Source organism: Coturnix japonica, chromosome 1, assembly GCF_054131305.1.
Source record: "Coturnix japonica strain WE chromosome 1, WE-NBRP24, whole genome shotgun sequence".
Classification (NCBI taxonomy): domain Eukaryota; kingdom Metazoa; phylum Chordata; class Aves; order Galliformes; family Phasianidae; genus Coturnix; species Coturnix japonica.
Window position 1 is genome coordinate 71,437,396 of NC_140663.1, and position 24,623 is coordinate 71,462,018.

The 24,623-nt window shown below is 52.1% G+C and overlaps 4 protein-coding genes across 14 annotated transcripts; 2 read left to right on the plus strand and 2 right to left on the minus strand.

The window, feature by feature from the left end:
- Nucleotides 1-346: 346 nt before the first annotated feature.
- PTMS (parathymosin) lies at nucleotides 347-6,011 on the minus strand. The gene is made up of 8 exons (XM_015872882.3): nucleotides 5,756-6,011; nucleotides 5,356-5,453; nucleotides 4,394-4,589; nucleotides 3,548-4,329; nucleotides 2,868-2,939; nucleotides 2,093-2,174; nucleotides 1,863-1,927; nucleotides 347-1,331 (listed from the first exon to the last, which is right to left on the minus strand). Exons 1-8 carry the CDS (start codon nucleotides 6,009-6,011, stop codon nucleotides 1,281-1,283), a joined length of 1,602 nt encoding a protein of 533 aa, XP_015728368.2. The 3' UTR covers nucleotides 347-1,280.
- Nucleotides 6,012-6,277: 266 nt separating this feature from the next.
- Nucleotides 6,278-12,350, plus strand: MLF2 (myeloid leukemia factor 2). 3 transcript variants are annotated; one of them, XR_001557457.3, is made up of 9 exons: nucleotides 6,278-6,409; nucleotides 6,539-6,614; nucleotides 8,110-8,236; nucleotides 8,319-8,354; nucleotides 9,448-9,501; nucleotides 10,209-10,334; nucleotides 10,677-10,836; nucleotides 10,923-11,163; nucleotides 11,754-12,350. XR_001557457.3 is itself a non-coding variant. In XM_015872898.3 (8 exons), the coding sequence occupies exons 2-8, from the start codon at nucleotides 6,565-6,567 to the stop codon at nucleotides 11,099-11,101; spliced, it is 732 nt and encodes a 243-aa protein (XP_015728384.1). In that variant the 5' UTR covers nucleotides 6,278-6,409; nucleotides 6,539-6,564; the 3' UTR covers nucleotides 11,102-11,520. The 3 variants fall into 3 exon arrangements, 1 of the variants encoding a protein (XP_015728384.1); XR_014937074.1 differs by lacking the exon at nucleotides 6,539-6,614; XM_015872898.3 differs by lacking the exon at nucleotides 11,754-12,350 and having other exon boundaries at nucleotides 10,923-11,520.
- Nucleotides 12,351-16,715: 4,365 nt separating this feature from the next.
- On the minus strand, nucleotides 16,716-19,861 carry COPS7A (COP9 signalosome subunit 7A). Of its 4 annotated transcripts, none has more exons than XM_015872967.3 (8): nucleotides 19,570-19,861; nucleotides 19,397-19,472; nucleotides 18,905-18,993; nucleotides 18,627-18,829; nucleotides 18,056-18,161; nucleotides 17,606-17,757; nucleotides 17,274-17,331; nucleotides 16,716-16,995 (listed from the first exon to the last, which is right to left on the minus strand). In XM_015872967.3, the coding sequence occupies exons 1-7, from the start codon at nucleotides 19,729-19,731 to the stop codon at nucleotides 17,292-17,294; spliced, it is 828 nt and encodes a 275-aa protein (XP_015728453.1). In that variant the 5' UTR covers nucleotides 19,732-19,861; the 3' UTR covers nucleotides 16,716-16,995; nucleotides 17,274-17,291. The 4 variants fall into 4 exon arrangements, with proteins under 4 accessions (XP_015728453.1, XP_015728472.1, XP_015728464.1 ...); XM_015872986.3 differs by having other exon boundaries at nucleotides 16,716-16,946; nucleotides 19,570-19,857; XM_015872978.3 differs by having other exon boundaries at nucleotides 16,716-16,946; nucleotides 17,266-17,331; nucleotides 19,570-19,857.
- On the plus strand, nucleotides 18,718-22,883 carry LOC146762522 (uncharacterized). 6 transcript variants are annotated; one of them, XM_085523597.1, is made up of 3 exons: nucleotides 18,726-18,859; nucleotides 21,071-21,256; nucleotides 22,589-22,883. In XM_085523597.1, exons 1-3 carry the CDS (start codon nucleotides 18,825-18,827, stop codon nucleotides 22,635-22,637), a joined length of 270 nt encoding a protein of 89 aa, XP_085379723.1. In that variant the 5' UTR covers nucleotides 18,726-18,824; the 3' UTR covers nucleotides 22,638-22,883. The 6 variants fall into 6 exon arrangements, 2 of the variants coding, with proteins under 2 accessions (XP_085379723.1, XP_085379718.1); XM_085523592.1 differs by lacking the exon at nucleotides 22,589-22,883 and adding an exon at nucleotides 21,924-22,479; XR_014937080.1 differs by lacking the exon at nucleotides 18,726-18,859 and adding an exon at nucleotides 19,925-20,248.
- Nucleotides 22,884-24,623: the final 1,740 nt, after the last annotated feature.

Consider the following 24,623-nt stretch of genomic DNA (forward strand, 5'->3'; position numbering starts at 1 on the left):
AGGCACAGCTTAGGCTCCATTTCTGAGCCACCATCATCCTGTACAGAGGCTCTGTTTGTTCCCAGAGCCTCGTGACAGCCCCAGAGCTTTACCTTAACGTTTGTCGCGCATCCTCACTGCGAGTGCCTGGCAGATGGAGCCGCGTGAGAGGGAGGGAGCAGAAGCCACACATGCTGATCTGCAGCAAGCAGGTGCCATTTAAATAACTCTCACAGGTTTCTAACTGTCTTTCTTCTATCCACCAGCTGCTATCCAAGCCATCCTGGTTTTTCTCTCCACAGACCGACTTGTACTGACCGGAGCATAACCTAAGACAGACACAACCATCCACGCAAGCTGTCTGAAATATTTTTTAAACGCTTTTTATTTACAGTGCTAAGTTGAAAACAATATATATATTTATATCTATAATCCTCGTGATGTCTGTGCCGTAGAAAATGCTGTGGCTACGTTGCCTTTAATTTACAAAAAACAAAATGGTCGCGAGAGAATCTCAACAGAAAAAAATGGAAGTTTGGTCCCCAATTTATTTCTCTCTTGATTCGTTTTAAAAAAGCCTCCAAATTAAAAAAAATAGATCTATGCCGTTCAGATGAAATTCGTATATAAAAACAACCCTTAGCTTCTGAAAAATTCACGAGGGTCAGCTTGCTGTCTGTCATGTAAACTTGGAAAACAAAAGAAGCTTAAGATAAATCCCATCTCTGCATACGGTTTAACAGAACCATTATTTGCTTGTAATATTCTTTTTTACTCATCTCTCGGGGTTCAATGGGAAAGCAGATGAGAGGAGGCCTAGGACTGGAAAAATGCACCATGAGATCTGTGCCCGCAGCCTCTTGGACTCAGGGAGAACATCTGAGTGACAGCAGGTCCCGGGAGCAGAAGCTGTCAAGAATCTCAGTCACGTTAAGTGAAAAGGGAGGGGTGAGTGAAAAGGAATGAGAGGTGCTTGCCGTGTGAACAGCCAGTCGTATAGGCCTGGCAAGGTTACGCATTGGGCCATGATGGAAAATGATGAGATTCTTGAGGAGAGAGGTTCATTTGTATGTGGGGCACAGCTGGAAGGATGTGGGGAGGTGGGATAATTTCAGGTGGGGAACGTCACAGATGGGCTGGATCTTTGGACGGGAAGGAAACTGCTGTATTCCCTGTTTGAGAGCTTTTCTAACCTTTCCTCATCTGAGATTGTGTGAAGCCAGAGGCTAATGGACAGTGCAAGCACAGGCTGGAATGGAGGAGGAGAGATGGACGGAACAGAGGAAATGGGAGGGGAGGACTCAAGCGGAGGACCCATTTTCTGTCTTCTGCCTCTTTGGATCCACTTCATCCTGAGTATGACAAAGAGAAGGAAAATAAAGTTACCAGCAATCGCTGCACCAGCATATCCAATTCTTACTGCTGCTCTTTCCTCCACGCCAAAATCCACTTAGCCACCCTAAATCCATTCCTCTTGGAAGTACTTTGAGTGTCTGATGACTGCTTTGTTGACAATGGTTAAGACACGGACAGTTTCTTTTGCAGCAGCATCTGCACTGCTGCATTCAGGAGGGCAGAGCAAGCACAGGCTTACACCACTTCACACAGACCCTGAGACCTGGCCTGCAGCCCAGATATTACATGTTTTAAAGCAGGGTCATCACCCCGCACTTTGACTGGCCCTGGATCCCACCAAAAACCCATGAAGCTTTATGGTTCCTTTGCCACATCAGGTTTGTTTACTCATCTGCTGCTGAAACAGCAATGAGAAACAGCAAAGATGAACTGAGATACTCAGCAGCAGCAGCATCCTCATGGACTTCATCTGCACACAGTGTGGTCATCTTGTTCCTTCTCACTGCCTTCCCCCACACACCACTCACCTCCTCCTCCTCTGCAGATCGTTTTTCTGCATGGCCGTCCTGCTCTTGCCCGTTCTCATCTCCTTCTAAGCACAAGCAAGAGCAGAAATTACAAGTTAATTAAAGTAGCACTTAAGGAAATAAATCTCACAGTCAAAGAGCACGGAGGAGGAACTTCTCCTTATTGTTTATTTCCCCCAAATCTGCCCTTCCTGCAAACCCCCCATTCTTCCTATACTAATCATACTCACCATCATCCTCATCACCACCTTCTTCTTCATCCACATCCTCAGGATTCTCTTCCTCATCCTCTTCAGCTCCATTCTCCTCATCCTAAGCAAAACAAATCAGAGCAGAAACTTATTGTCAGGATGATGTCCCCACATGCTCTTGGCTGCAAGAGTGAGAACATCCCTGCCACCCCAGCCTCCAGCTGCAAGCACACACCAAGCAAGTGATCTCTGCACTGCTACTGGGACCCTGTCCCTCCCACATCAGCTGTCCCACGCTGCCAAACCCTCCTCCCCTCTTGCCTCCTTGACACAACCAAACGCCCTGTTCCCTCCTCACCGCCGTGAACCTGTGACATGCATGAACTCGTATCACGACACGCTGCTGCCACCTAATTCCAACAACAGAAACATCTTTCTGGTTACAAGCTAACAACAGCTGGTGTCCATCTACTCCAGACCAATCTGTGCATCTCCTTGCGGCTCCCTCAGCCCAAGCTCCTCAAGCACTGGGGATACCCGAGGAGATGCAGCACCGCATCCCCTTGCTGCCACCACCTGACTTCCATCTGCCCTGTCTCCGTTCTCCTCTTTGATCCTCCCGCTCATAGCACTCACTACACCGAGTTCAAGCCTCGTTCTCTACTGTTACCCTTAGTCTCGTCCATCTGCCACCCTCCCTCGGAAGCCTCGCTGCTCACTTCTCTTCCTCTGCCTCCCTTTACTCTCACTTCCTGCAGCGACTTGAGCCGACGACCCTTCCCGAAGCCTTCGAAGGGCTCACTCCACACCTCACCTCTACTATCTCCTTCTTCTTTTCTTTGTGGACCGCTTTCTCCTCTAGTTTCTCCTTCTTCTCCTTCATTTCCTATACGCAAGATGAGAAAAAAAAACCACAACAAAACATGGCAGCGTTCAGCGGCCAGAAACGGAGCGGTGTGAGACAAAGAGGGCTCGGGACAGGAGGGGCGGACGGCACACGGCGGGCAGCCCGTCTCTCGCCATCAGGCAGAGCAGCCCGGCTGGAGGCACGCCTCGGGGCCGGGCAGGGCGGCTCCGGTCCAGGGGGCGGCCCTCTAGCGCCGAGCCTCCCGCCCCCGGCCTCCTCCCGCCGTTGCGGGGCGGCAGGTTGTCGGCGGGGCTCCGTCCGTCCCGCTGCCCCCTTTGTGCTCCGGTTCGGTCGGCTGGCCGCTTTTTGAGCCGCCCCTACAGCACAGCGGAGCCGCCCCTAGAGCACAGCGGAGCCGCCCCTAGAGCACAGCGGAGCCGCCCCTAGAGCACAGCGGAGCCGCCCCTAGAGCACAGCGGAGCCCCCGCGCCGCTCCGCCCCCCCCTTCCCGCCACCCCGCCGAGCGGGATCCCGCGCGCGGGCCCCTGCGCCCCCCGCCCCCGCTGCCCATTGGCGGAGGGGCCGCGCGCCCCCCTGGCGGCCGGGCGGTCGGGGCCGTGGGAGGGGGCGGCCGGTGCCGGGCTCACCTTGGCGCTCAGCTCCGCCGGAGCCTCCTCGACGCGTTTCTCCGACATCGTGGCACGGGCAGCGCGGGGCGGCGGGGACACCCCGAGGAGGAGAGAGAAGGGGGGGGCGGAGGGAAGGTCGGCACGAGGCGGGAGCTCCGAGTCCCAGCGGTCCGGCCGCACGGATCCCGCCCCGGGGCCAAAGTGCCTGGGTCCGCCGCGATGGGGGATACGGCGGCGGAGGGGATTTATACCGCGCCGGGTGACGAGGGAAGGAGGGACCTGGCGAAGGGAGGGGAGAGGGCGGAGGAGGGAGGGAGGGAGGGAGGCGGAGGGCGGCCGTCGGTGGAGCGGGCCCCGAGAACAATGTGCGGGCGGCGCGGAGCGCGGCCAGTCCGCCTGGCTGCGGGCACACGGCCGGACACGGGGCGGACGGTCCGGGGACGGCGCGGCGGTGCCTGCGGGCCGCCCCGCACTAACAGAGCCCAGAGGTGCGAGGGAGGAGCCGCCCCAGCACGGGGCAGCACGGCGGGGCAGCGTCTGTCGGGCAGCGTGGGCACGGCCCGGCTCGTGCCGCTCCCGCCTGGAATTTTCCACTGTGCTGCCGCCCTCCCCCTGGAAGCGCTGCCAGCCCCGGCTCCTCCCCGCCGCGTCCCGCCGCCACGGGGCCCCAACGCACGGTGGGGGTGGGGCGGGAGGGAAGGAGGGAGGGAGGCTGTTTTTCCCGCGCTGTGCGGGCTGGGGGCGGGGCCGGGCGCAGCGCCGCGCGCAAAGAGGGGGGGAGGGGCGGGCGGCGAGTCCCGCTTCCCCATATAAGGAGGGACAGAGGGCGGCCGTGCGATTGGGTCATTCAAATGAGAGGTTTGCCTGGCAACAGGCCTCCTATTGGTTCTCGGGGGGAGGCTCCGCGCGGGGGAGGGGGCGCTGTGAGGAGAGGGGAGGGCACGTGGGGATACGGGCGCGGCGCGACGACGGCGATGCCGCCATCCGCACGGCGCGGTGATGGCGGGTATCGGCAGCCGTGCAACAGCGCCACCTGCCGGCCAGTGTGGGTAACGCTGTGCTGAAAGCAGAGAGAGGGAATTCCTGGAGCTGAGCTCAAAAACAGGAGGAAAAAAAGAAGTTGGTGGATGTTGTCATGGTGTGCTGCTCCTTGGTAGAGATGTGTGACTCACTGCTGTGCTGTGCTGTGCACCAATCCAGCATTTCTGGCTTTATCTTTACAGCCTCAACTGCTGCGCACGCAAAGCTGCTCCATCACATGCTGTACCATAGACCTATCCGTGCTAATACACCAGCAGGCCTCAACGCGAGGTCCTTGAGGAGAAAAAGCAAAGACTATATTTGGTGATGATACTGTTGCCCAAAGAGTCGTGTTGACACAGGCAACGCCCTCAGATGCAAATACACAAGCGGCTGTTTATGAGAGGAAAGTATGTTTCCAACCACCTGTGAAAGGGGCCATTGGGTTCGGTCTGTGACCTCTTCCTTCCCCCTGTGGGTGCTCCAGTTCTCAGGGCTCACAGAATCACACAATGACCCGGGTTGGAAGGGACCTCAAGGATCATGTAGTCCCAACCCCCCTGCCTGGCAGGGCCACCAAACATACACCTTTACTAGATCAGGTTGCCCAGGGCCCCGTCCAACCTGGCCTTGAACACCTCCAAGGACGGGGCATCCACAACCTCCCTGGGCAGCCTGTTCCAGGGCTCAGTCTTGCTTCCTCCTATTCACACTGTATCCTCGTTGCAGCTTCTACTCAGATCAGTAGATTGTGAACTTTGGCCGCATACCTGTATCCTTCTGTTTTAAACATAGCGTTTATTTACCCACGCCACGTGATATTCAGTTTGCTTTGAAAACGCTGTGGTTGCCCCTTTGGCTGAGTGCGCAGCTAACAGCGCTGGGGACGTTAGGGGGAGGGATGCTGAATGGCAGCGAGTCAGCAGCAGAAGGTGGAGCTCAGGGCAATGGCATCACTCCTCGCTTCCATTTTGCCCTTGGCTCAGCCTCTCCTCTTCCCCCATTCTCCTCTGCCTGGGCTGCTTTAAAAAAGGAAGGGAGGCAGTGTGGGTAATGGCTTTGATTTATGACAGATTCTGCGTTTCTAACAAGGGGGAGCTTGTCTGTGTTGCTGGGGCTTCAGGCACCAGTGAGCCAGATTTGCTTAACTGGTAACATTGCTGGTAACATAGGTTACATAGGTTACATAGGTTACATATAGGTTACAGTGTGCACTCCTGCTCTGTGTTGGGGAGGCAGTAATGCCTGATGCTGTGTATGGAAGCAGCTTTAGGAGCCCTGCCGTCTCCGGGGGTGGGATGGCTGCTGGGATCCGTGGAAAGCAGGTCATTTTATCGCAGCCTTGCTCCCAGTCCCATAAATAACGCTTCCATTCTTGCTCTCTCCCTGCCCGTCTGCACACACCCAATGCACCATGTGCCCGCCCAGGGTTGAACACGCCGAACAGGAAACGCTTTTCCATGCTGGAATAGTCAGACGTGTGACTGAGGCTCACTGCAGGGGGGCAGTGATGCCTTGGTGGTGTTGGCAGCGGCTCCGGGTGAGTGCCGGTGCCCACGGGTGCGCTGTGAGCTGGCGGCCCGCTGCCATAGAGCAGCATAGCGGCGCTCGGGCCGCACTGGCCGCCAGGGGGCGCTGTGCCCCGACACGGGCCCGAGCGCCGCTTCCTGCCCGGCGAGAGCGCACCGACACACGGCGCTGTGCGCGCATGCGCGGGGCGAGCCGGCTGGAGCGGAAGGGGTGAGCGGGCTGCGAGCCGCCATGGGAGCACGGGAGTGAGCGGCCCGTGTGTGCATCCTTCTGCTCTTCGTCTTCTTCCTGCCGTCTGCCCCTCGGCACCGCACGGAGAACGGGCACAAGGTGGGGGCGAGCCCAGGTCTGGGGGTGGTGGTGGTGGGGAGGTGAGGTGCGGGTCTGGGGGCGGCCGCCTTTGCGACGTGCGGCCTGCTCAGCGCTTCAACCTCCATCCCTCCATCCCTCCCTCCTTAGAGCCCGACCCCGGCCAGGGCAGCAGCATGTTCCGGTTGATGAGGGACGGCGAGCCCGAGGATCCCATGTTCGCTATGTGAGTCGGCTCGAGGGGCCGGGGCGCTGCGGCACGGCCTGCACGGAGGGGAGGGGGGTCATGGGGAGCTGGGGAGCGGCCTGTTTCGTGCCAGCCGAACCACTGTGGCTTTGGAGGACACATTGAATAAAGTAGGCCAAATACACTGTGAGTGTGTGAGGAAAGCAGCGCTGGAGCGCCCGACCTTTTGTATGTTTGGTGGCCCTGTGTATGTTTGGTGGCCCTGCCAGGCAGGGGGGTTGGAACTACATGATCCTTGAGGTCCCTTCCAACCTGGGTCATTCTGTGATTCTGTGTGATTCTGTGACCTTTAGCTGTGCTTAAGGATTGCTGCGTATAACGAGTAAGGTTTGATAACATCATCTGTGCCTGTTCGTTTCTACCCCGCCGAAGAATTCATTAGTGGAGCTGGAGGAGGCTGCTGAGGGAGCTGTCACGTTGTGAGGGACTAAATGAGGAGAATTCTAGGCGTTTTAAAACACAAGCCTGAAAACCTGATGTGGGTCCCAATGATGCTTTGCTTTGGGGTTCCTCTTACTGGTTGCTTTTATTTCTATCCCCTGCTCAGAAATGGGTTGCAACTGATGAGAGGTGGCGGTTGTTGCCAAAGCAGTTAAGGACAAGAGTGTTATATGGTAGGAGTTTGTGTGAAGCGTGGCACTGCTATACATTAGTTAGAATTAATATATGTAGGAAAACAAAGCCCTGCTCTTGCTTATAAAGTTGATTATAAGAATGTTATCAACCATAAACCAATGAGTAGGAGAGGAGACCTGGAAGTCTCAGTCACGGAGTGAGTGTACAGTTCTCACTGATGTGGCAGCTATGAGTCTCGCTTTTATTATGCAAAGTATTCCCAGCAGAAACAGGAAAGTATTGGGTTGTGCTCGGTGCTTTTGTGATCTCAGGAAATTACGTGCTGCTCAGGTTGTTTGTGCTCTGGAGGGATGAATGCAGAACTACCTGATGTGCAGAGAAATGCTGTGATGCTTCTCAGACTCTTTAGCGTGGCTGCTGTTATTTGGGACTGTCCCTGTTCTACTTTTTCCCTCCTTGCTTCTCCAGCATGTACAAGTATGTCCTTAAAGCAGAGGCTGCTAATGCAAAGAGTTTTGATGGCTCAAGAGGAAATGAGTATGAGATGATGGTAGCACTTGGACTGCAGATCTTTTACCTTGTAGAGCAGTGAGGTTTTGGAGCTTGGCTCAGAAGTATTAGTGGGAACAGAGCATGGAGCTGGTGCTGAATAGCCATTAGTTAGTGTGTAAGAGAGGTTCTGTGGCATAATACTTTCAGTCACAAGAGAAGAAATGGGATCCAGCCCTAAGGATTAGCATACGCAACACTGTGTGTGTTCTTGAGCTTCTGGATTTTCAGCTTAGAAAGTACAGTCACAGTTGCATAAGAGAAACTCCGAGTCAGAATGTGTGTATTATACAGGACTCAGTGTTCTGTCATCCTTTTCTCACCACTGTTCTCTCAATCTTTCCCAAAGGGACCCTTTTGCTATCCACCGGCAGCACATGAACCGCATGCTTTCTGGAAGCTTTGGCTTTGGCCCGTTGCTTGGTATCACTGATGGGACCACGCCTGGGGCTCGCCAGGCTGGCCGTAGGATGCAGGTAAGAGAGGGGCTCTGAGGAGTATCTGGTGTTTGGCTGTTGCAAGATCATCGTTTATTCTGTTTTTCTGTTGTCTCAACAGGCGGGAGCTGTTTCACCCTTTGGGATGCTGGGCATGGTAAGTCCTCTGTTTTTCAGTGCCAAGTTTGAAGCTTCCCAAGTAGTAGCTTCACCTTGGGATGTGTTAGAGCTGTGGCAGCCAGTAGCAGAAATGTGAATAAGCCCGTGTGTCTTAACAGATAATGAGAGTGGGACAGTTTGAAGAGACTAGAATGAGCTCTATTTATTATTAGATTTATAATAAATGGTAAACTGAAGATAACTGGTTCCTCCTGCACTGCTATTCCTGAGTTGTATGGTTTTAGACCTTCCACTTCTTCTCCTCATACTTCAGTGTGGTCTGTGGAGCTGTTTTAGAGGAGTCCATTTATACGGGCACCTTGAACAGAGAAGATCCATAAAGCTGTTACAGCATGGTATTTCATAGGAATTGAGATAGGTGATATCTAGGAAGAACGGAGGGTCTCTTAACCTCATGTGTCTAAGAAGAAGCTGTGGATCTGTTTGGAGATTGTTGTGAAACTGTGATGACACATGGAAAAGACTCGGCTGTCATTAGGCAGAGGCGGTAATTGAACTTCCTTTGAAAATGGTTGTAGAATGAAAAGCTAAGAGAGTAATTCAAGAGAACAGAACTGGAATGAGAATAGCTGGATGTGTGGGAAAATGTTGTTCCTGGAGCTTGTTGATCTCAGTTATCTATTGTAGTAATACAGTGGAAATAAGTTATTCCAGATCCAGCAGCTTTAGGTGCCTTGTTCTGCGGGATTGACTCAATGAAGCATCCCAGAATCATTCTAGTTCAGAAAAGGATTAATAATACAAACAGTTGGACTTCAAAGGGTAATAACATTGCGTGTGAGTTCTGGTCTGCTCTAAACGAGAACAAGAAGCCACTTGAAGAAGGGAAAAAGGAATCAGTGCCTTTAAACTGACACAGTAATTTTGTTTACATATTGCACAATTAATCTGTCAGACCTGCTGGCTGAGTACACTAACTGCAGCCTTTAGCTCTGCCAGATTAAAAACAGTCACGTTTTTAACGTCTTCTTTCCCTATAGGGAGAGTAAGAAAAGTTTGCAGACAGGCTGTTGTAATTCTTTTCTCCCATATCCATCCAAATTGACTCTTCCTGTGCTCTTTTTTCTTAGGCAGGTGGCTTTATAGACATGTTTGGCATGATGAATGACATGATTGGGAACATGGTAAGAACCTTCAATAAATTAATCTGCTTTAAGGAGGGAAGTACTGATGGTGCTTCTACCATCCTCTCTGTTGTCTGCTGTCCTGTTGTGCTGGCTGTGATCAAGCTGTTAGGGTGGTGAAGCTTTAACGTCCTTCTGAGCAGGATGGAGTGACAGAGATGTTGTTCCTGGGGCGCGCCTGCTGAATGCAGGGGGGAGAGATGGAATAGGATGGAAGTATGAGAGTAGACCTCTGCAGGAAACAAGAGTTGTCCTCCAAAAAGATGGACTGATTGGTGCTTGTACTTGCAGAACCACAGAATGGTTGGGATTGGAAGGGATCTCTGAATGTCACTGGGTGTACAAAATGCTAAAGCAGGGACACCTAGAGCAGGATGCCCAGGCCCAAATCCAGGTGGTTGAAGGTCTCCAAGGAGGAGACTCCACAACTCCTTTAGGCAGCCTGTCCTGGTGCACAGTAAGTGTGTGCTTCCTGATGTTTAGAGAGAACCTCCTGTATTCCAGTCTGTGCTCTTGGCCTCTGGTTCTGAAACAAGGCACCACGGAGCAGAGCCTGGTTCCATCTTCACTGCACCCTCCCTCCAGGGTGAATGCAGCATAGATACTTAAATAATTCTGTCCTGCTTTGTTGTATGGAGAGAGAAGTGGCTGTTGTCTCTTCTTCCCTCTCTTTTCTGCATTATGCCATTGCCCGTTTTCTTTTGCAGGAGCACATGACAAGTGGTGCAAACTGTCAGACATTTACCTCTTCAACTGTCATCTCCTATTCCAACATGGGTGATGGGCCCAAAGTCTATCAGGAGACCTCAGAGATGCGCTCAGCACCTGGTGGGGTAAGGAGGAGGCCACGGTGTGTCATCCCAGCAGGAGGCTGCTGGTTTTGCTGGGGAAGGCTAGGATTTCACTGGTGGCTAAGTGTTGGCCACCCACAGCATTTCTGCTTTGCAGTCAGTTGTGAATTGAGGAATGTGTTGTGAGTCACTGAACCATGCTGAGCACCCCTGAGAGGAGATGAAAAGTGCCAGCTGGAAAGGAAGTCTTTTTTCCCTCATTATTATGTTGGACTCGACGGACTGGTGGCAAGCGCAGCATGACTGAAGTACTGTAGGCAAGAACCAGTGTCTAATTGGGCTGGGGCAATGAATTAAAATGTTGGTTCTCAAATCTACCCTCAGATCCGTGAGACTAGGAGGACTGTGAGGGACTCAGACAGTGGCCTGGAACAAATGTCTATTGGACACCATATCAGGGAGAGAGCGCACATCATGCAGCGATCCCGGAACCATCGTACAGGTGACCAGGAAGAGAGGCAGGACTACATCAATATGGATGAAAGTGAGTACTGTCCTGTCTTGCATCTCAGCAAACCCAGCTGCCACTTCCCACCTTATCCCTGGCTGAGCTTGTTCTTCCTGACACAGGTGATGCAGCTGCGTTTGATGATGAGTGGAGGCGAGAGACATCCCGCTTCCGGCCTCAGCGAGGGCTGGAATACCGGCGTCACGAAGGCGGCAGCAGCCGCCGGGCTGAAGGGACTCGTCTTGCAATCCAGGGCCCTGAGGATTCTCCCTCCAGACAGTCCCGTCGATATGACTGGTGAATGCAGAGCAGACCTTGTGGGGGGTGCAACGTGGTCACCCCCAAATCTACCTACACGCTCCTGTAAGTCCTAACACGGCTCTTTATTCGTTCTCCGTTGCCTGGCTGGCTCTCAGCCATATGGGTTTTCTTTTCATTGCCCCAGTCTTGCTTATTTTGAAATGTGGGTTGGAAGCGTGTGTTCTCACTTAATGTAAAGAGCAGAGGAAGATGGATGTCTTGAAGAAATACTGAGTGGGAAGGTTGAAGCTGTTCAAGTTGTCACCAAGAAAAATATGTGATGTCAGCCTTAGGTGATGGTTGAAATGGTATGAGGTGAGGTAGGATCGCAATCCATAGAGGATTCCACATTATCACTGTGTAGAACCTAGAGACTTTTTCCTGTCAGTCCAGTATGAAATAAAAACAAATGCTGCTTTCTGGCCTGTGTTTTGAGGGTTCATTTGGGTATGGTCTGGAACTTGACATTTGGGATTTCTTCTTATTATTGTTAAATCTTACCTGTCTTCAATGCTGCTTTCTAATGCAGCCATCTGAGGTTGGACTTGATCTTTGAGGTCTTTTCCAACCTGAGTAATTCTATGATTCGAATTCTATGATTCTAATCACTTGTTGCTCTTTTTATCTTCTCTCTTTATTTCCCTTCCTTCCAGGTACAGACAGTGAAACTCTGAAGCTCCTTCAAAGCACCACTCGGACCCTTCTCAAATTTAGTATTAACCTCCCTGCCACTTAAGAATTGAAACAAAACAACTAATCTTCTGCATTGCCTTTTTTTATTATTTTCTGCCCCATTTTGGGTGCTGCAGTGGTTCATGGAGAATCTCACTAATGTGCAAGGAACACATTAATCGCCCGTTCCCTTTCTGCTCTCCTTTGGTTCTGTTCTTTCTGCCACTAGTGGTGGGCATGAGGAGCTGCCGCCTTTGCTGCTTCTGTCTTTTCCACTCTTACTGTGGTGGGTTGGGCTGGTTATGAAGTTTGTGTTTAGTCCCCTGTGAAAGAGATGAGGGAATCCTGCTAGACCCCTGTGTTAGTCCCCTCACTGGGACAAAGGCTTCTATTCCCCTCCTGAATTCTTGGTACAGCTATGGAGTAGCTGAAGGGTGTGTTTGAGAGAGGTGAGGAGCAGAACGGAAGCTGGACAGCTTGTGCCCTCCCCTCCATCTCTTGGGTTGGCTCCTCCACTTTTTTAATTTGTGAAACTTGTAACTAGATGTTTACTGAATAAAGAAACAAACTGTAAAGAACTTTTGGGTCCGGTTTGATCTTCTGCTGATCTAATCCTGTCTGCTGTGGAATCAAGTCGCTTTTGTATCGTTAGGAAATTGCTGAGGAGAAACTTGGTGTCTAATTGTAACTCTTCAGTAAAGGCTTTTCGTGTGAGAATATGAGCTAATGCTCAGTGACAAGGTGGAAATTGGGAAAGGTGACCCAGCAAGCCACCATTTGCAAAGATACCCTTTAATTGCTGTGGTTTCACTGTATGTTTGACAGGGATTGGTTGGTCTTTCTTGCTGCCTGGCCATCCAGCCATACTTTTATAGCAGACAGGTGAGGGTGTTCGAAAATCACACACACTAATTGGAGGAAAGCTACTGCAGTAACAACCCTAAAACCCCCCTTCAAAGCCACGAGCCATTCATTCTTTTCCTAGAGGTGTCCTTGGTTCTCATGCTGTTTATCCTGCTCCGCAGCTGCTGCTCTGGGAAGTCCTTATCTTGATCCATGGCTGCTGCTCTGTAAAATCCTTCTTGTACTGCAACACACTGCTATGTAAACCATAAATTCACTTGGAACGAAGCAAAGGAAGTGAGTGCATGACTTACACTTGAAAGTGCCAGGATTCTACCATGCATTTCCACGTTGTCCATCTGGGAGCTAACAGGAACAGGGATCTTGCTGAGTACTTGTTGTTTTCTCCTGAAAACCCAATGTGGGATCTGGTGCTTAAAGCTTTATGGAGTGTACATGAATTCTACCCTCCAAAGATGCACAGGGCAGAGCCTTGGCTTATGACAGGCTGTTTCCTCTCTTCCATAGCCTGTTCTGTCCCATAACAAGCCCCAGCACAGTCTTGTTCTTCAGGTGGCTATTTACCAAGGCCTCCACGGCTGGGGGGCAGTTGGAGAAGTCTTCAGCATCCATTGAGGTGATGAGAGGAAACTTGATTGCAACAGTGAAGTAGGTGTTGGAAGGATGCAAGCTACCTGCTCCCTGGAAGTAGCTGGAGTTGCTAGAGATATCATGGCCTCGGTAGGCCTCAAAGTGGGCAAGGCCAAAGAAATAGCTACACACTGAGGGAGGCTGAGTGGAGGATGAGTCTTCTTGGGGTTGCCAGGCCTTGATGGAGGGCTTTCCTGGCAGCTCTGGAGGGGACCCTAAGGAGAATCACCTGAAGATACATTGAACTCAGGCTCACCGAGCCTGCCTGGCTTTGCTTGATGGGAGCCAGCTTTCTGACAGCAGAGGGCTCTTTAACCCCGCAGGAAAGGAGCAGCTTCTCGCTGACGGAGCTGGAAACTGATGGAGCAGTGGTGGTTGGGACATAAGGGGACTCTCCTGCTACTCCAAAACCGGGATGGGATGTCCCCAAACGGGATCTGGAAAGCAGGCACGGGGACGAGAGGCAGCTCTTGAGGAGCCAAACTGCACGATTAAATTGCTCCCATCAGGCTTTTACACTCCGTGAATCAGAAGGAGCGCAGGCTGGCAGGGTGCGAGACTGCAGGGGAGGGTGAGAAGGGGAGGGAGAAAACTGGTGACCTAACAGATGCTTCTGCACAGGGAGGACAAAAGGCAGAGCTGCAGGAAACAGAGCTGTCTGTAGGCGCCGTGTTCTGTGGAGCAAGGGTAGAATGGGAGTACAAAATCCCATAGGCAAACACGGCTCCCGCAGTGTGGACTTGAGCATTGGAGAGCAGTTATATAAGTATATCAACTTCAGGCTTGGGGGCAGCCTTCCTGAAAGAGTCATGGGGATGATCAAATGAACCAGGCTTTGGTTGGCACCTGAGAAGTATGAACACAGGACAGTGGCACTGCCACAGCAGGAAGGGCTCACGCATGGTCACCAGGAGCCTCCTGCTCATTCTATACCTATGGTACGAGCTGTCCTGTATTCTGTTCTTGCTCCCGTGTTCTAAAGCCATTGCTAAATGCTTCAGAGGTCAATGCAGGGAATCCCAGAGGAAACAGGGCAAAGTCTCCCACAAACATATCCCCCTTGATCACAAGGGGCTGCAGTTTCACTTGTGCCTTGGAGCTGCTTTTAATCCGCGCACACATGCTACAGTAATTGTGCACATTGTGTTACCCATCCAGAGTTCACTGCTCTTAATTCCAGCTGACACCCGGGTGCCAAACAAACCCATCACAGCATGAACGTGGCTGCACATTGCACACAACTGCAGCTCAACGAGGCTGGCACTCTGCATGCAGGGCTGGCAGAATTCCTACTCCTGGAGCAGGGGCTGGCACAGCTCACACTCATCTCCTACAGCCCTCTGAGCTTTGTTCCTTTGCATTGTTCATAGAATCATAGAATTACCCAGTTGGAAAAGACCTTGAAGATCATCAAGTCCAACAGCAGCCTAACCAGCACCCTAACTCTAAAAACCCTACACTAAATCATATCCCTAAGTACCACATCCAAACGGCTCTTAAACACATCCAGGGATGGCGATTCAACCACCTCCCTGGGGAGCATATTCCAGTACCTAACTACCCTTTCTGTAAAGAAGTTCTTCCTAATATCCAACCTAAACTTGCCCTGGCACAACTTGAGGCCATTTCCCCTCCTCCTGTTGTCATTACTGTACCAAGGGCTTCTCCTTTCCTTGGGAGATTACAGGGTTAAAAACACAAAGAAGACATTTAAAATTAAAATGAAAACTTAGAATAATAACGCTCAGCACTTATCTCGCCCTTGCCATCTTCAAAGTGATTTACAAATGTTAACTAATTAATTAATTTCCACATTTCTCCCTGACTCAAATTCAAAGTCAAGGATGAAGCAATGAACTCTGCGGCTGACACCAAGCTGTGAGACGGTATATGGAGAGGGGCTACCAGAAGTAAGTGGACAGACTCTTTAGCAGGGCCTGCTGTAACAGGACAAGGCAAAATGGTTTAATAATAAAATATAGGAGATTTAGGTTGGATATAAGGAAGATGCTTCATACAATGAGCATCAAGGCACAAGAACAGGTTGCCCAGAGCTTTGGTGGAAGCCCCATCCCTCAAAACATGCAAGGTCAGGCTAGACCAGATTTTGAGTAAGCTGACCTAGCTGTAGATGTCCCTGTTCATTGCAGAGGAGTTAGACTAGATAACCTTCAAAGGTCCCTTCCAGCTCAAAAGATCCTGATTCACCTGCTGTTCCCCTTCAGAGCCCGTTCTCCTCCCTCACTAGGTTCACTGCACAGAGGCTTTACAAGTGGCTCCTCTTCCAAAGGACACGTGATTGCTACCTTAGCGCTTGCCAGGTAGCATTTCTACTGATAACATTTCTCCCAGACTTGCCCTTCCCAGAGGTGGGCAAATGTGATGCATGCAGTCATCACCGCATCTCCCAGACATTTGCAAACGCAGGGAGCGCAGCGACCTTCCTCGCTGAAACAAACAGCTGAAGGTGATGTTATGCAGGAGGAGGGAGGCTCAAAATAATTTAAACAAAAGCAGAAAGCATAGTCACAACCCCTCGCTGTGTCTTATGGAAAACAGGACTCATCAAGTAAACTCGCTACTGCTGCCAATTAGCCAGAGCTCTCTAAGAATGCTGAGACAAACCTGATGTAGGTGCCCGCAATCTGCTACCGTAGGCAGATTTGCCCCTCCTGCCTGGAAAAACATCACGCCACAACTCTTACTTGGTACGTCTGTGCCAGCTGCCTTGGTGCAGGGGGGTCACGAATCCAGAGAGGTCTGGGGCTGCCCCTAAGGGAGCACCTGGCCAGGGACAGACATCACCCAGGAGCAGCTGGCATGTCTTGCCTGGCACAGCTCTGCCTGTCACCTTGCTACCACTACAAGAACGGCCTCAGCCCCTCCACTGCCACACGCCCTTAAGAAGTCTTGCTCTCCCCTGTACTGCCTCCTCTACTGCCCTAGCTCCAGCTCTCCTAGATTTGCACAGGTAAACGACCCAGACTATCATTCATCGAAGCCAATGAACTGGGGAAGTCCCACCTATGCAGACAAAGTTCAGTGTTATTCTGTTGTTACACTAATTTTTGGGTGGTTTACTCAGGCACAAAAACCCAGGTTCAGGGAATTCAAACCTCAGCACAGGCAGAGCTGAGTGGGTGTAGGAGTCACAGTGTCAGTTTAGATCAGCTTACGCAGCCACAGAGCCGTCATGCAGTGTGACACGCACAGCTGGCTGCCTCTGCTCCAAGCCAGTCTCACAGATGCATCCTCTGATGAACGTGATGGCTTTATTCCGGGTACCTCACAGCAGACAAGTTCGCTGGATATATATTTAATCAGCCAGACTCTTGGTGCCATCGAAGAACAGGTTGAGCAATGCCAAAGGGCTCTCATTATCGTAGCTTATTTTAAGATGTCTAAGAATCGGTATATGAGGTAAAGAGACAGCAACAAAGGAGCACGAGTTTGTATAGATATGTCCATAGATCTATATTTTTATTGTTTATATATTTATTTATAATATATTTATATTCTTTTAAAAGAATCCCTTCAAAAAACTACCCTCCCACCTAGCAAAACAAAGATTAAACAATCCAAGATGGCAGCTGCATCCTGGAACGAGGTGTCCCAGGGGTCTCAGAGAGCCAAAATGATTGCTGAGCACCAGTGCACTCTTCCCAAGCTTCTGTGATGCCCTACAGATGCAAAGGTGACAGACGGACTGTTATGACTCTATAAATTGACCTGTCAAAAGGCGGGGAGAGAGAAAGAAATGGGATTGTGGTGATGGAACCTTGAGGGGTAGGGTAAAACAGCAACGCATTCAACTGGAAGCTTAGAGTGTGAAATGTCATGATTAAAAGGTGGGAAGCACTGCCCAGAAAGGAAGTGAAGAAGACAGAAAAGAGTACATGCAGGAGAATTAGTTGGCAAGACAGATCTCAGAGATGAGCTCAGAAGCATCACACTTAGTAGATGGAGGGGTAGCAAGAGTCCCAAGTCTCTTCCTCTCACCCTCCCACCTGTGAAGGGAGATCCAACTAGTTTGATTTAGACCAAATCTTCGCACTGCCCCGGAGCCTGCGGAGAGAGGAAGAAGTTTTAGACTGGATACTAAACTTCATCTCTGAGTTCCTTTTCTAAGTGTACAGAAGTGCAGCTGGCATTCAGGGAAGGCTTATGAACTGTGCTTCAGATCAAGAGCTGCACCCTCTGAATTAGCAGGAGGTGGAGGTCAGCTTGGACCATTCCAGGCCTGGGGTGTAGACCCCTGCAGTGACCTCAGTGCTACAAAACAGAACTCCCCTCAACACACATTAGGCAGTGGCTACGTTTATTTGCCACCATTCCTCACCCTTTGGCTTTGGAAGTCTTCTTGCTGGTCTGGCGCTGGTTGGTGCCAGGGGCAGGTTCCCTGAGCTCTGTGAGGTGCTGTTCTGGGTCTTGAGAGGTGGCTGCTGCAGCAGCTGCTGTTGTCACTTTAATTGTCTTCTTCAGATTCGCCACCTGCAACAGCAGTAAAACAAGAACCAAGGAATTTCTCAAGTTATTATCTTTTTTTCCTCCTCCCTTTTATTTTTGTCCAGAGCTTTGCACTGCTGAGAAGTGCTTAAGTGACTCCCAATTCTTCCTCAAGCATAACTACCCCTGAGGGTTTCAGCCTAGGGTAATGCCTTAGCCCTATATAGTATATATACTATACTATAGCCCTCGAACAAGGGCTATAGTAACAACAGGGTATTGGTTCCACTCTTTCTTTAAGCAAGGGGTACTGCCTCCTCCCCTCCCTCTTCAGCCCACTCACCTCACTCTCTATCTGCTGCTTAAGTGCCAGCTGTTGTTCTTTGTGTTGGTTGGCTCGGCTAACCTGTTCTTCAATGCCAGACAAGACAACCTCGCAGCCCTGGCACCTGTAGAGAAAATGTTAAGCTGAACAGGACAGGTAATCGGTACTGCAGGAAAATAAACATGAAGATGACTGGTTGAACTGTAGAGACCAATAAAACCTGGAAGGCAACAGCTACTCTAGGCAGGGTAGGCACAGGGGTTGCAGTCCAAAGCAATAATGTAGTGACATTATTACCTAGGAGGGAGACACATAACAAAGCGGCACTAGGTTAAGAACTACAGATGTATACTCAGAAAGACTCTTGCCAGCAGCTGGAGCTGGATGCAAAAACTGCTGCTCCTTTCCTCACCCCTCCAACGTCAAAGAACGTTGGATAGTGGAAACTATTTTCCACTGCCATTTGGGAAAGGAGACAGAGGTCACTTTGCTACGCTGCCCCCCAGCAACACACAGAGGATGATCTGGTGAAGCCCCTGACCACTCCTGCAACCTTTGAAGGTGTTAGTATGGGCGGCTTCCTCCTCACCACTCCTGCAATGTGCGGGTGATGGTGCTTAGCTCCTCCCTCCGGATGTCCCTCCCAATGCTGTAATCCACCTCCAGGCGCTGGTTCCGCTGATCCAAGCTCCCTCGCAGCACATCTGCATACACCGCCTCGATCACGAGGTCCTCCAGCTGCCGGACGTTCTTCAGCTGTAACTGCTCCAGCAGCACCGAATAGGGGATGCACTGCGGAGACATGATGGTAACTAACACAAGGTAAACTCAGAAGAAGGAAAACTAGAGGTAAAATAGGGGCATTACCTTGATCTTTGCAGCCAGAGTGACGACCGACAGGTGCCTCAGTTTGTTCTTCTGAGCCTCTGTCAGGGGAGGGAGGTTTGCTGCTTCAGCTGTTGCCAAAGGGAAGAACGGGGCATTAGAATTTATACCTCATGTTCTATTTCCCAGTCCCGCAACGGAAGCATTTGCCCCAGTCCCATTTCTCAGAACTGCATCACAACGGCTCCCAAAGTGATGCTTCGTCTTAGCAGGCCGTCACCATTAATCCACAGCTCAAAGGACCTTCACTGAGCAGCCTCTCCTCTGTTTGAAGCCACCTCCCCCAGCTGTTCCACACCTTATTTATGGAGGCCTCTGCATCCCAATGAATCCCCCAGTCCTCCCCCCACCCCTCGCAAACACCGTTACCCAGATGTTTTTGGACCCCTCCATGGCCTCCTCGGCCCTATACCCAAACCCAACCTCGCTCCCAGCTCTGCAGCTCAGGGCACGACCCCCCAAGCCCGACCTCACCCAGGTAGTCGGCGTAGGTGCCGTAGGCGAAGATGGTGAGCAGGTGGAAGACGGGAGAGAACTCGGAGTCGGCCAGCTGCGGGACAGAAGGCGAGTCAGGCCACACCGCGGCCCAGGCCCAGCCGCGGGCAGGGCAGGGCAGGGCACAGGGCAGGGCACAGGGCAGGGCTCACCTCGCGGACGGCCGGCATATCCAGCAGCTCCCCGAAGACGTAGATACCCGGGGCCTCCAGCACCTGATGGATGAGGCTGGCGAGCGCGGCGCCGCGGGCGGCCTTGGCCAGCAGCAGGAACTGCTCCTGGCTCTGCCCCGTCACCTTCCCCTCGGCCGCCATCCCGCCGCCGGGCACTCGGCCCCGCCGCGCTGGCGTCCCGCAGGCCCCGGCCCCGCCACCGGGCGCCACCTCCAGCCCGCCCCGAGCCCGCTCCTCTATGGCGGCGCCGTCGCAGCCCGCCCGCTTCCGGGTGTGACGCCGGGCGGGCAGAGTTTGGGGCGCCCCCTGGCGGAGGAGGACTGCGCGGTGCAGCGGGCAGCTCACGGTCCTGGCCCGGGGTTGCCGTCCCGGCACGGCCCCGCTGGGCTCCTCGGAGCTCGGGGCTGGGTTGGAGCTCGGTCTGTACGCTGAGGCTGCCGGCATGAGGGGAGCGGCGCTGGGAAGGCCGAGGTGGAAGGCTGAGTTATAATGGTGGCGGCCCCGCCGCTCGGCTGGAGGTCACTCGCCGCTCACAGTATCGCTGTGGCCGGGGCCGTGGGGAAGGGCTGTGATAGATAGCGAGGCCTGCGGTGCTCATTACGGCGGAATGAAGGAGGAGAAGGGCTGACAAGGTGAAGCAGGGCAGCATCAGTGCAAGGTACAACCACCACCTTCCTGCCTTCACCTGCCTGTCCGTGTGCTTCAGCACACCCTGACACCTGACGCACCCACCTACAGCGGGGCAGGCTGTGTTCTGACCAGGTCTAAGTGTAGCCCTGCTGCTCTGTAGCATGTCTTGCTCTCTCCCCCACCCCCTCACCGGCTCCTTCCATCTCAGTTTTATCTCCCTATCGATCTGTTTCTCTCACACTCTCTGACACGCTTGCTGCCTTTCATTATTAGTTCGATAAAGCGAAGCAGCTCGAGCATCCCAGCTGCAGCAGCCTCCCTCTGCACCGACCCCGGGTCCTGTGTGCTCTTTGCCGGGTCACCACAGTGTTTCTTCTCTTTTGTCCTGCACGGAGCTAAAATAAGGGCAAGGAATGAATCACAGCCTGAGCTCCCTCAATGAGAGGCCATCATCATCTCTGAATATGCAAGCGCTCGTGTGAGCGCACGGTGTCTTGCCCATAACTTAGCAAAGTCTTTGCTCATCCTTAGATGCAAAATCAAACTGGCTTGTCAAAATGCTGCCAATATACACGACAAACATAGTCCGGATCTGTGATGATTTTTGACAACTCTATGCCACAGAGTCCTGGGCAAAAAGCTTCTAAGGACGAGGGAGGATGGGGCAAATCTCTTTGCCAGACAACGTGATGGGGAAGGTTTTTAACCACGTAACTTGTACTAGGTTAACACACAGGGTGGTAAGACCTGTGCCTAGTTACATCTAGGGCAGCCTCACACCTATTGCTCACAAAGGAGTTTAAGAGGACGGTGCCTGCGCAGTAACTCTTATTCCCATGTACTCTCACAGCCCTCGGGAATTTGCAGATCAGGACAGACAGCCTCCAGTCATGATTCTCCAGCAGAGAAAGGACCTTTCCCGTCACATGGTGGCTCGTGTCTGCAATAAGGCATTCTCCAGCGACCGGCTCTTGTTTATTCTCTGCCAGAATACCTGCTATGCTTTTCCCCAGGAAGGAAGTCGTGCTGTAGTCAGGTCGTGTCTCTTTCTGCTTTTTGATAAGTTAAACAGGTTGACCTCCTTAAATCACTGAGATCTGCGGCCTTCAGGTCAGCTTTGATTCAAAGTTATTTTTAAAGCATGAATTTCAGCATTGCCCAGGTCACAGAGTGGCCTGATCATCTCCCTTCTTCTCCTAAGTCTTGTCTTTGCACAGCCAGGCACTTCTACAGCATTGTCCACAGGGATTGTGCTGTTTGTTTGTTTGTTTTCTGTCTGATTCCTTTGAAGATCACCTTTTTATTTTCAGGACTGAAAGTTGTTCACTGTAGACGTGGTCTTATCTATTTCATGGCCATCTTTTCCTTTTCATTGCTCTCATCTGGCTTACAGGAAGTTTTATGAGAGTGACCTCCTTAGCAGTGCAACAGGTCATTCTGCACTGGCCCTACCCTCGTTATTTTTAGCACTAACAATATTTGTGTCTTCAGCAAACTGTGTCAGAATAAAACATGGCTGCTCACCAAGCACTGAATTAAATGGTGACTCACTCTGGACCCAGGACTCATACCTGGACATCCACATCAGAAACTGTCACTCAGTGAGGGGCTTTCAAGGATGGACCTTTTGCATTTGGTTCAACACAGTTCCATTTAATCTCCTTCTCTGTTAATGTTGTGTAATGCTGTTTTTTCCTCACCAGATTGTTTTGGGATATTAATGCTACCAGAAGCCTAAATAGATCTGAGCCATCACCTATTCCAAATAAACCTGAAGGCACATCAAAGACTAACAAGAACAAAAAAGAAGTTTATGCAGCAAGATCAGTCTCCTTCAAATCAGGCTGATTGGCATTAGCTGGAGAATCTCATATCAGCTCTTCTCTTGCTTTGCCTAGAAATTTTCAGGTCTTCTGTTTGCTCTTTACAAATACCAGCCTCGCTCCTCTCCAGTCTTCTGGGACATCTCTGAAATTCCAGAACTTATTAACAAGTTGGGTTTTTTTGAACAACAGAGCTGAGGAACCTGGCTTCTCCAAGGATTCATTGCCTGTGTGTTCTATACTTGCCTTGCTTTCAGCCAAGGTACTCTGATGACACCCTTCCTGCAATGTGCCACAGCTGCGAGTCCTTTCCCCTTGCCTGCAGCCAATGCCTTGGGCTCCTCCTTCACCATTCTCAAGCACACGCAGCTTCCTCAGTATTTTCTGCTTAATTTGTTTCAGCCTGCTGCCCAGACTGCTCTGACCAGCAGGGTTTTGCCCAGCAGCATGGCCGTGAGGTCTCCTCCAGCACAGTCACCAGCAGCATCTCTGTCTGACTGCTGGTTTTTTCTCATACAACTTAGTGGAGCTTATTTACCTTTCAGACTCTGCTTCATTTGTCAAGCCCAGCTGAACGCGGCCCATGGCAACTGATAGATGAGCAGATGGACTGATGGACAGCAGAGCAACCGCAGGAGCCTCACTGCCCTCAGGACACAAAGCTAAATCAGAGCAGCAGAAGTCCACTTGGCCTCAGGACTGGTGTAAATAATGTCTATGTGATGACTGTGCCAGGCAGGAATAACGGCCTTACATCTTTCTAGGTGTGATAATGCAGAAGGTACGTTATCGATCCTGGTCCAAATCTTGGCCAAATACACAGCAGAGGGAGTGCTCAGATTTCTGTCTTTATTTCATCATCACATCACCTTTACTTGACCACCCTCAGAATAACACTTCTTGTGTGGTATGTCTCTCATCTTCCCTTTTCCACAGCCATCCACCTGCACCTCCAGCAGCCCACCCGACCCCCGCTCTTCACTTAAATGTCCCTGTTGTTCCTTGCTGCTGCTTTTCCTTTCAGCTCATCCCAAGTGCCTCCTTTTGCCATCCTGCATCTCCATACCCATGCTCCCAAGGCAGCGTGCCTTTCCCTTTATGTCAGGTGAGAGTGATGTAAGCATGACATCAGCCCCTGCGCCTGCTGCTCCCATCACCTCAATGCCTTTCCTGACTTCTCTCACCCCTCCCAGGGTTTCCTTGATCCCTGCAGCATCCTCTTCCTCCTCTTTCCCTTTCCAGCCTCTGGCTCTTTCACTTCCTTCTGCAGTTTTGCTCTTCAGGGGGATTTTCAGTGTTTATGTCATTTGGATTTTCGCCCTTTAACTGACCTTTCCCTGCTTGAATTTTCTCAACTGTTTTGTGCTTCCCAATTATTCTAAACACATTCATCATCATTTGAAAAGGTCAGGAGGAGCCCGGCTGGCTGAAGTAGCCCCTTCCAGAGCTTTCTGCCCTTGGCTCCCCCTGGACCCCAACCATGATGAGTCTCCAGGCAGCACAGTCCTGCCCTGCCCTGTCCTCTTGCCATCCCATGCACAGTCACTGTCTCAAATGTGAAAATCCCATGGATGCTCCCATACGCTTACAAAAACCCTTACAGGTGTCGGAACTCATGGAGGGCCTGATGGACAGCAGCAGCCCCAGAGCACTAAGGTCTGTCAGAAGGTGGCAGAGCCTGTTCCAGGCAACACACTGTGCTTGGTACTGAGTGCCCATCGGTCACCTGTGTGTCCGTCCCTGGTGCTGTGGCAGGTTGCTTCATAGAGCAGCACCGTCTGTGCTATTTCCTCTTTTATCAGGGTCACTGACAGCCTTTCCTCATCACTTCATGATGAAAAGTTTGATTGTTTCTGAGGATCTGAGGAAATTGCTTTCTGGCTCCCTCATATTTCAGACCCCGGAGTGGAAGCTGCCTTGATGCCTCCGACTTTCATCTCCCTCCCAGGGCTGCTCGGCGGCCGCCTCCTGATTTGCCCTATGGCTGCCGATGGTGCTGATGGTGCAGGGCGAATCTCCCTGCAAAACACGCGGCCCCTCCGAGGCACATAATCTTTTTTTCTCTCATTTCACTGCCACGTCCCTGCCACCTCCAGACGCATCCATCGATCCCCGGCAGTGACAGCTCGGGTACCTGCGGGCCGATCCCGTGGCTGGAGCAGACCCCGCTCTGCTCCCACGGCACCCAGCGTCCCACTCGGCCCACGCGTGGGCGCCTCGGCTCTGCCCGTGGGGCTCCCCCGGTCCCACTCCAGCCAAGGCCCCGGGCCCGGAGCTGGGCGACACGGGGACGCGGGGCGAGGGAACGAGGAACGGAGGCGGCGGGGGCGCGGCGGGGAGGGGGATCCCGAGGGGTCCCCGAGGCCGGAGCCGTCCGGGGGAGGCGTTCGCTCTGCCGAGGGAAGCGGCGGGTCCCTTGGAGACACCTCTCTCCATAGCAACCCAATCGCTTCCTGGGAAGATCCCGAAATAACCGACACGACGGGAGCGGCGCGGAGCGGGCAGCGGCGGCGGAGCGGCAGCGGCACCGGGCAGGTCCGGAGGGGCGGCCGGGGAGGGCGGGGAGGGAGCGGCGGTGCC